Here is a 10,299-nt window from a genome sequence, read left to right as displayed (position 1 = left end):
CATCAAAGTTATGAATTGAGGTCCGACTTTGAGAATTTTTCACCCACTTGAGATTTTTTTTTTTTTTTTTTAAAAAAAAATACAAATTTAGCTTGGTGGACTAAGAATTTGCCTCCTCCTCCTCCTCCTCATCTTTCCCCCAATTCACCCTTTATTTCTCTCCTTTATCAAACTAATGGATCTTATCTCTCTCTTCACCAGTTCCTCTACTCCTCTCTATCACTCCTTCCAACAAATAATAATATTAATTTTTCATAAATCATAAGCCGTAGTTGATATGCCAGTTTTAACTTATTCTACCAACAAATGAGGGTGTACTCTATACAAATTATGTTGCACAGTATAATTAATTAGACTACTAAATTGTAGCCTGCCCTAGCTAATGGTTTAGTTATAGCGAAGCCTTTTGCCCCTAATCCCTACATTAGATTGCACAATTGGATGCACCACCATGTGCAAAACTTAATTAAACTAAATGAGACCAAACAATAGAGACAATGACCACCCTCATCCCTACAATATGCACCCCCACACTATAGCAAAATAGGGGTACCCATACCCATACCCATACCCATATCCATACCCTATAGACTATTTCAATTCTAACAGTAACCCCACATGTAAATCCCTTCATATCTGATCTAAAGCCTTGTTTTATGTCGTTGAACAAAACAAATATTCAAACCTTTGACCTTTGACCATTGCGTTTCACATTTCGGATCCCCATAAAACGACATATCGGCCGGTACAGTGGTGCGACCCCAGGAACCGCGGTCAATTTTTTTTTTTTTTTTTAAAAAAGGTTTGTTTGAGTCGGTGTCGTACTATTACAAAACACAAACCACGCGCTGATGTTAGAGCGTGGTTTTCTTTTTCCAATTGTCAAAACACGAGCTAATGTTGGCATGTGAAGTAACATGTGAAAGGAATATAACCTAATTACTACTGTTTCTGGTGTGTACATGTTTTTGTCCATCAGTGTAGTTTCCAAACTTATTCCCAAAGCAAAAAATTAGAGTCAACTGTCATATAAAATATTGAAAAATGCTTTATAAATGTTAGTGGTGGTTTAAAATATTGGGCAGCTTCTTTAATTAAATATACTATCATAAAGATGGGACTCATTGATTTGAAAGATAATCTAGAAAAGTAAGAGATAAATGTGAGGATAGGAAAACAGTTATGGCCTTTAAATTTAATATACAGATATCTTTTCCTTCCAATCGGTATTGTAGTGGTTTCCTGATTGCTTCGTAATAAAAAGTGTTAGCTAAATAACAAGAAAAATGAACATTTTTTTTTTTTTTTAATTTTAACTTATGGCATTCACTCATCATGATAATTTTTTATCATCAGATAAAAATACCAATCGATTTTTTTTTTTTTAGATGAGGATTGAACCTCAGATTTCTTATTCAAGTATCAGAGACTTTACCAGTTGAGTTAATTGAAACAAAAAAAAAAAAAAAAAAAACTTTAAAATAAGATTTAACCAAATACCTTATCCAAAATTTAAAGGTGCAGTATTTGACTCAACCCAACAACTCGAATTAAGTGAATAAATTTCATTTTTATTTAATTTAAATTTAAATCTTAAAGTATAGAATTAAGTAATGTAAAGAAGTTTAGTAGTTATATTGATAGACTTTTCATTGAAATCCTAAAATCTTTAACTTTTTATACAAAACAAAGAGAGAATTTTCATTCTAGTTTTTTTCCCCCTTAGATTGTATATTTGTAAATTTGGATGGAATTTTATTGGATAATAAGAACTTTAAAACGGCATGTTATTATTTCTTTAGCTGATGTTATTCTGAAAATCTAATTATTTAAAATATTAATAAATTGCCTATTTACAAAAAAAAATTTTAACAAGTTGAAATGAGTCATGTCAGTTTCAAATATTAACCCAATACAATTTTTTTTATTCAACATGTTAAGTGAGTCATAATAAATTATTAATTGTATCAACCCACTTAATAAACCTATTGTGTTAAGGTTGAGGTGTTTTGACACTATTATTAAATAGGTTGTATTTGTATTCGCCTCTTATATTATGATTTAATACAAGAGGAGAATGAAAAACAAAGTTTGAAGTAGATTTTAAATTCTGAACTTATCTATGGGAAATTAAAAAAAGAATACTTTGATGATTGAGTTTTCAAGTATTTTGTGAATTTTTTATTATTTAATTTGATAAATGGGAAAATGAGGGATTTGAATTCTAGATATCTCTATTAAAAATACCAAAAAATGCTAACTAGTTAAGCTACGAGTGCTCTTGACGATAATACATATATAAACGAGCATGTATGATTACAAACAAAATTTAAGGCAAATTAAGGTTGGGGTTACAGAAATTTTTTTAAGGCAAAGTTTGTGTCCTCTCTCTCTCTCTCTCTCTCTCATATATATATATATATATATATATTGACCCCTTAAATGAAAAGTAAATGGTTGCTCAATTCAAGTATGCAACAAATGTCAACATCTAAAAACTTGTCATCTCTCCGGTTAATGAATGGTGAAAACTTAATTGAAAGAAAAGAAAGCGGAAGGAACAATTTTAAGTGAAAAGAAATTTACAAAAGAAAGAAAGCAAAGATCTAGAGGGCGTGAATTGGAAGCTAGTGTAATAGAATATACTGAAACCGCGTAAAGTGCATGTGCTTTAACTGAAATCCAGATAGATTAAAGAAAAAAGTTAGCCGTTCGATTTTATACGTGAGACTAACAAAAGCATCAAGGGGGTCTGAACTTTACGCGTGTGAGTACAAGGTTGGTTCTGCTTTGCTAATTCAGCTTGTCCCACATCGAGTTCTGGGCAACGAGGACCAGGACCGTGTATCATGGTAAAATTATGTTTCACGTAAACTATACGATAATTTCTTCATCAACAGCTTATGTATATATATTTGTTTCTTTGTCTATTGCCTGTGGAACACACCAAATCTTTTCTCGTGATTGAATTGATATAGAAGTTCTTGGAATTTTTCTCTGTAGTAACCTATTTGTTCCTTGATATGGAAATGATTATTGTAACTTTTAACGTGCAATCATAACATGGAGAGGAATATTTATCACATGAAACTGCCTCTATAATGTTTAAAAAATTGCTCTAGGTTTTATTATCTCATAGATATGTTGCAAGGAATAATCAAAGAAAGTTATTTCACATAATTTGGTTTGGGTATAAGCTTTACAATGACATTGAGAAAAAGGCATTAGTTTGGTAATGATTAGAGGAATGGAACCAATTACATCAAACTTAGAGGGGAGTAAGTACTAATCACATAATGGGTCCTAGTTAATATAGTGGATATCAGTAAGATTCTCATAGCTGGAAACTTGCAGGTGTCCACTACTAGCTAGTTACATCTTTTTTTTTTTTTTTTAGTATATAATGCTCATTGACTAGTATTACTTTTGCTTAAGTAGATTAAGATTGATTTACAATCTCACACAATCCTAATCTTATCAAACTCATGCATGATGTGACATTTGATCTCAAGATTTATTACATGAGTGAAATCCCACCCAACCTTTTTGGATCAAAAAACTCTTTATGAGACTAGGCAATCTGTAAAGTGGTCATTGGATATACATGCGTACATATATATCTATATATAGAGAGAGAGATTTTGTTATTAAGTGTGCTTTTGGATGGTTATCGTTATATTTCTTATTTATTTAAAGTGGGTAAAATTACAGTTATTCTTTAAGAATGAGGTTTAAAAATTATATAAACAAATAAGTTAATAAACTACCTAGATGGGTTAATCCAATCCCAACATAAAAAGGAAGGTAGGGTTATATAAAGTGAGATAAATCTTTTAGAAAAATATATGCATGGGTCATGATCAAGTTATACTTTGTATATCTTTAAATAATATCACACAATTAATAAATTTATATTTTAAAATTTTCACCGTTAAATTATATGTTATTTATGTTTTTACTATATATATATGTATATCAAATTTTATGTTAATCAAATGTTATTTAGTGTGCGTTTGGCTCCAAATTAAAAAGTCAATTTATTTTACTATTCAACTTATTTTTGCTACTATTTATGGGCCCTACTGTACTTTTTGGTATTATTCATGAACCTCACTATACTATTTCAGTTAACTTTTACATTTATCTACAGTACAATTAACTTATCGTTATGCGTACTTTTGAAATACAATTAGATCATGTTACAACTAATAGCCTAATATAACTTTTTATAAGATGATCCTACTAAAACTTTTTATTGAAATAATATTTTATAAGTCTTATATCTAAATTACACAATTTTTTTTATTCTTAATATGCACGTCAAAAATCCTATTATATTTTGTGTATAATTTTAATATATAAAATTTTAAATATAAATATTTTAAAGATAAAATAGTTATTAATTATTACCTTAAAATTTTTGAAATATGAAATCCACTAAAAAAATAATATTATATTGAATGATTTAACATTTTCCAAAAGTATATTAGGCATAACTTTAACAAAAGCAGTATATAAATCAAAGATAAAATTGAAAAGTGGAAACCAAATGAGAAAAAGGATAAAACTTGTCGTTAAATGACGGTCTTGGCTTGTCGGGGAAGAAGCTTAGCTATGGTAAGATAGAGTCGGTGACGCGGATTTTATGTCAGCATGCGCACAACATGCAGGTCAGTTTGTCAGGGTTGGACTACACGTGCTGAAGCTTCTTTCACACGCTTATCACTCAAGTCATTATATATAGTCTCTTAATTTTTTTTCTTTTTTGTTATTTTTTGGAAATTTTACCTCTTTTTAATCTCTGGCATTTATTTGTTTTTCCACAATGGGATGTATCCCACAAAACAATTGATATTACCAAGATGACCTTCCAGCTTCAAAAAAAAAAAAAAAATCTCAAAATGTTAATTAGCAATAATTAATCTTTGGACCTAGTGATGAAAGGGGTTGCCTTTAATATTACCCACCAAAAATAAAGGAGTTGCCCAATATTCACTGCAATCCCTGTCAAAATGCTTCAGTGATGCAGCACATAATTATATATATAATATAAGAGGAAATAATTGGTTCATACCATTCTTTTTTCCCCTTTGTTTTAAACTTTGACTTGTATCCTCCCATTAATGTGGCCAGCAAAATGGTTGGTCCTTTTCCACCAAATGTATCTCAAATAACCAAATACCACTAACACTAACAAATCTTCAACTTTTATCATAAAGGTTTTGGCATATTATTATGTTTTTAAATGACCAATATTATTAATTAAGTTTCTGAACAAAAAAAAAAAAAGTTGCATCACAAGGACATCCAATAATACAGAAAGGTTCAGACAAAATTTTCAAAAAAAAGAAAGGTGTAGACAAAATTTTCAAGTTAAATAAGTAGCTCACTAATCAAATCAATCTATATATATTGTTGGTACACTTACTACTAAAAGAATTGGAATCAGAATTTCATTCTCTTTCTTGTAGTTATGAACTGATTTGATAAGATATTAATGACTACCAAAAAATAAAATGGAGGTAAAATTCAATATGGAAAAGCCAAATCCATGCACAGATCAACTTTTATATACTTGCCACCAAAGTTTCGTATTGATGTGATAAGGGAACCTTTTGAGCTTTATTAGACGAAGCAATTGGACATAAAAGTATGACTTTTGTTTTGTTTTTGTTGCTAATTAAGTAAGAGTATAAATGTATGACCCAACATTGGGATACATAATATACATTACCAATAACTTTCATTCTAATTTTTCCAATTTTAATCACTAATTCGACCGATTAAGCTTGTCATTCTATTCCATTAGTCATTAATATCTTCTTGACAATTCAACTATTTCTCTAAGTCAAGGTTCTTTTAATTTTTTTTTTTTTTTGAAAGGACTTAAAATCAGAATCAACCAACCAACAATTCTTGATTTTAAGTGATTTCATAACCACAAGTTTTAATTAATCTTAATATAATAGTATTTTCATTGTACACGATATGCTTGACCCATTACAAGACAAATTAAGTTTTTTAAACTTGTGGTTTCCAACACACACAACCTTATCTAAAATCGATGGCTTCTAAGATACATAATCTCATTTTGTCCATTAAAGAAAATATTTAAAACAACTCGCTCCCACAAATATCATCCTTTTAAAAGAGAAACATAAAAATGGATTGAAGATATAGTACAAGCTTTTTGAATTATGTAAAAACAAAATTAGGTATTGGAATGGACATATCAGTCAATTAATAAAGTACTTTGTCCTTTTATAACATAAAAGGAAAACCATTTTTTTAGCAAAGAAATTTCCCATTTAAAAGTTAAAGATAATAAAGCCGCGAAAGAGTGAAACTCAAAAAAATTGGAGAAGAATTAATAAAGGGATTAATTAATTAATAAATCACAAGCAAATGAGTAAACAAGCCGACCTTTTCTTTTTAATTTTTACTAATTTTTAATTTTTATAAAAGCCAAGGTGTACACACCAAAATGCACGTCCACACATAAAACCGGTTAAACCGGTCAAATAATTGCGCGTATGCCAATGTGGACCCTAAAGCAGGTCCTGACTTACATTTAATGTAAGCACCGTCCCGTCGACAATTCCGTACGTATAGTTAACCGGCACCTGCCGGTGTTTTTCCTAGGTAGAAGTGGGAACCCCCTCTTGGCCAACCTGTTCTCCAAAATCCCAGCCCCAAGCTAAAACCTTTAGACCCCAATGCCACATTCACACTCTCAAATAAACCAAACCAAAACCACTCTCTTTCTCTCTCTCTCTCTCTCACTTTCTCTCTCTCCGAGCTTTGTAATAAAACTAGAGGGAGATTGGACAAGCTGATCACTCAAATGAAGAATACTAGTATGTGTTGTTGATGAGAAAGTACATGGACAATAAGAAAGAAGAGCTAAAGTTTGAGAATTCAATGTCTAATTCAACATTTTCCGATGAGATTCAGGGCAATAGTTTGGCTGCTTTCTTTGACATGACAACATGTGATCAACAAGGTGGTGGTGGTGGTGGTGGTGGTGGTGATCAAAAGGGATTCATGGACTTGTTGGGTATCCCTGAGTATAGCCAATCTTTATTGGATTGGTTTCCAACACCTTCATCAACAACAACAACAGCAACAACAACAGCAACTACTCCTACTACTGCTACTGCTACTACTACTATGCCTCCACAACAACAACCACAAGAACAACCTCTTCCAGAGTCATCTGAGGTTTTGAACACTCCAGCCACACCAAACTCTTCATCTATTTCTTCTTCCTCAAATGAAGCCGCAAATGAAGAACAAATTAAGGCTGGTCATGAGGAAGACCAGGATCAAGAAAAGACTAAGAAACAGTAAGCTTTTTAGTTTTTAAATAACAAAAAGCATAAAGGGTATTTCATATTTGTCGTTCTTATTTGTTTGTTTAAGAGTTAAATCTAGATACTTTCTTATTAGTCGTGTCTGTTACTGGTTCTAGCTAGATTTTGTAGTTTTGATGAAACATGAGAATGAGTGTGATAATCCAATTAAAGAGAAAAAGGGGATTGGTAAATGGGTTTTTTCTTTTTACCCTTTTGTTTTGTTCAATTTAAGCATGAATTTCAAAAAAAAGAAAAAGTTTTGAAAAGTAGTGTTTGTTTATGTGTGTTTAGGTTGAAACCCAAAAAGAAGAATCAAAAAAGGCAAAGAGAGCCGAGATTTGCGTTCATGACAAAGAGCGAGGTTGATCATCTTGATGATGGGTACAGATGGAGAAAGTACGGCCAGAAAGCTGTGAAGAACAGCCCCTATCCCAGGTATCACATAGATATTAGGATCTGGTCCCCCTATAATTTTGATTCCAATAGTTCAACCACTTTCACTGCATTGTTATTATCAATGTTTCATTAGGTGCGATCGTACTAACACTAATAATTCCATCAGATTTTGTTTTAACTTGCTTTTCTTAAGGCATAAGTAATGTGTTTCTCTTAATTTTATAGGAGCTATTACCGTTGCACCACTACTGGATGTGGTGTAAAGAAGCGAGTTGAGCGTTCCTCCGATGATCCTTCAATTGTGGTCACAACCTATGAAGGCCAACACACACATCCAAGCCCGGTAACACCTCGTGGAAGCATTGGAATTATGCCGGAAGCCACTGCAGCTGGCTTTGGTGCCATGACTTCTTCATTTGTTATTCCACAACCTCAATATCAACAACAACATCATCATCATCTTCTTCAGCAACATCCTTATATGTATAGCTCACAGCTGCCTCTGAATATTAGCACTAGTACTACTAATTTGAATTCCTCCTCATTTCCTAGTTTCATTCAAGAGAGACATTTTGGGACACCTTCTTCGGCATCTTTGCTTAGAGACCATGGACTACTTCAGGACATTGTGCCGTCACAGATGATTAGGAAGGAGCCGAAAGAAGAGTACAATGGTTGATTTTACTCTGTTAATGGTATGTAATTCTCTGACTGACTCATGGGGGTTTTGTCTTTAGAGAAAGAACCCACTTCACTGTACGTTTCATATAGATCTTTTGGACTTTTATCAGTGTAAAATGACTAGACTTTTAGCCTTTAGAGGGACAAATGTTGGGTTCTTTTTTCTTTTTTGTGTTATTCTTTGTACTTAGAGTTTATTCAGTTATGGAGAAATTGGGTTTTGTATCTTTTGCCCATCTTTATGTCTTCCTCTTGTTCTTCCTCTTGTTCTTCTTCTTGTTCTTGGGTGGTGCATGTGCATTGATGTTTATAAAGGGGGTATATTGGTCAGAATATTTAGGGTTAGGGTTTTTTCTCAATTGAGCAAAAGTTGGTGTGAAAACTTTATTTTGTGTCTCAAATCTTTAGGACTTTATGGGAAAAAGAGAAACTAGAATGAACTTGGGAAATTGATCCTATTATTCTTTAGCGAAGCGTGGAAAACCCTAAAGATGGGATTGTTGTGAAAAGTTTGTGTAAGGAGATAAATGCAATGTCTTGGAACATGCATGGACGTGCAAAAAAAGTTACCATATTACTTGACCATTGTTAAGGTTGCTATTTAATGCTTCTTCTTTTCTTTCGTATTTTTTTCCCCTCATTCCTCTTTTTGCTTTATAGACAAAGTTGTGCTTGTGTGCATTGAATTATGATGGGCACGTGTTTGCGAGAAATGGGTTGTGGTTGTTGATTCAGAGGGTGGTGAGAGATTGTGGTGTTGGATATGGTAGGTTTAAGCATTGTTGATTATATATATATATATATGGGCTTTCATACCTATTGGAGTTATTAAATCCTTATCCATATATTACACTGCCCTTGCTACCTAAGGATGTTCGATTTACTTCTTTGATAGACCATGCTACATATAGGCCATACAGAACTTGTTGCTTACGGTTATGGGAAAACATTAAGCTATATTTAAAGTTGCAATAAATGAAAGGCCTTTGAATTGTGCTAGCTAGCTAGGCTAGTAGGTGTAGGTTGTGGCATGAACTAAAGCTTTGATGATCACGTATATAGTATGTAGGAGATACACATGAAAATGTGTATCAGTATATGTCTAATGTGATGAGAATGGCACATAAATGCGCTTACATGTAAAATTTCAATGACATGACACTTTATATATTATTGATTAGATTGAAGAAATAAAATTTCAAGTGTGCGACAGAGAGTTTCTTGTTACTAAAATAATATAGATGTTTTTCAAAATTGGAATCTTAAGCAGATAACCTTATGACCCATACTCCTGCATATAAGCATATATAGCATTCACGACTGAACATATATTCAAATAACGTGTATGACCCTACAAGGCCAAGACAGCGAGAAGAGATAACCTAAACATGCTTTTGTGGTTGAAAAATGTTTCTTAAATTTGAAACACCCATATTAGACAAGAAGGAATTGATCAGCAGTACAAATATTGACAATTTGTGAGAATAGGATAAGGTCTTATGGAAAATTTTCACATTTCAAAATGTCTCACATCTTACTTTCTTTACATATCCAGCGACAGTGAACTGGTGCAAAGAAGTTTATTATAGCTTTTGTTATGATTTTTGCCTTAAGTAGCCTAGGAAACTTTTAACTTATATGGCAACTAGAAAAGTCTACATGGGGTACAAGAGAAATTTCAAGGGTTCAGTATAGAAATATATATCAACCACCAAGCTTTAGTTGTAAAATTTTGTGGTTGGTTTTAAATTCTCAAAAGACTAACCGTGGTCAATCATATATATTTTTCTAAAGTGAATTCATTCATAACAAAGAAGTGGTTAAATTTTAAATTGACAGCCAACCTATGGCAAACCTTCCATTTTTA

The 10,299-nt window shown here is 32.0% G+C and overlaps 1 protein-coding gene across 1 annotated transcript; it reads left to right on the top strand.

Moving 5' to 3' along the window:
* Positions 1-6,693: 6,693 nt before the first annotated feature.
* LOC126688884 (probable WRKY transcription factor 48) lies at positions 6,694-8,674 on the top strand. The gene is made up of 3 exons (XM_050383787.1): positions 6,694-7,346; positions 7,647-7,790; positions 7,977-8,674. The coding sequence occupies exons 1-3, from the start codon at positions 6,871-6,873 to the stop codon at positions 8,428-8,430; spliced, it is 1,074 nt and encodes a 357-aa protein (XP_050239744.1). The 5' UTR covers positions 6,694-6,870; the 3' UTR covers positions 8,431-8,674.
* The last annotated feature ends 1,625 nt before the right edge of the window (positions 8,675-10,299 follow it).

Source organism: Quercus robur, chromosome 6 (assembly GCF_932294415.1).
Source record: "Quercus robur chromosome 6, dhQueRobu3.1, whole genome shotgun sequence".
Lineage (NCBI taxonomy): Eukaryota > Viridiplantae > Streptophyta > Magnoliopsida > Fagales > Fagaceae > Quercus > Quercus robur.
This window is presented reverse-complemented; position numbering and strand designations above follow the sequence as displayed.

Bases quoted from the DNA above. Each gene is read 5' to 3' on its own strand.
- LOC126688884 (XM_050383787.1), top strand. From the start codon at position 6,871: ATGAGAAAGTACATGGACAATAAGAAAGAAGAGCTAAAGTTTGAGAAT. The intron at 7,347-7,646 runs GTAAGCTTTTTA...ATGTGTGTTTAG, and splicing joins CAAGAAAAGACTAAGAAACA to GTTGAAACCCAAAAAGAAGA. The intron at 7,791-7,976 runs GTATCACATAGA...TTAATTTTATAG, and splicing joins AAGAACAGCCCCTATCCCAG to GAGCTATTACCGTTGCACCA.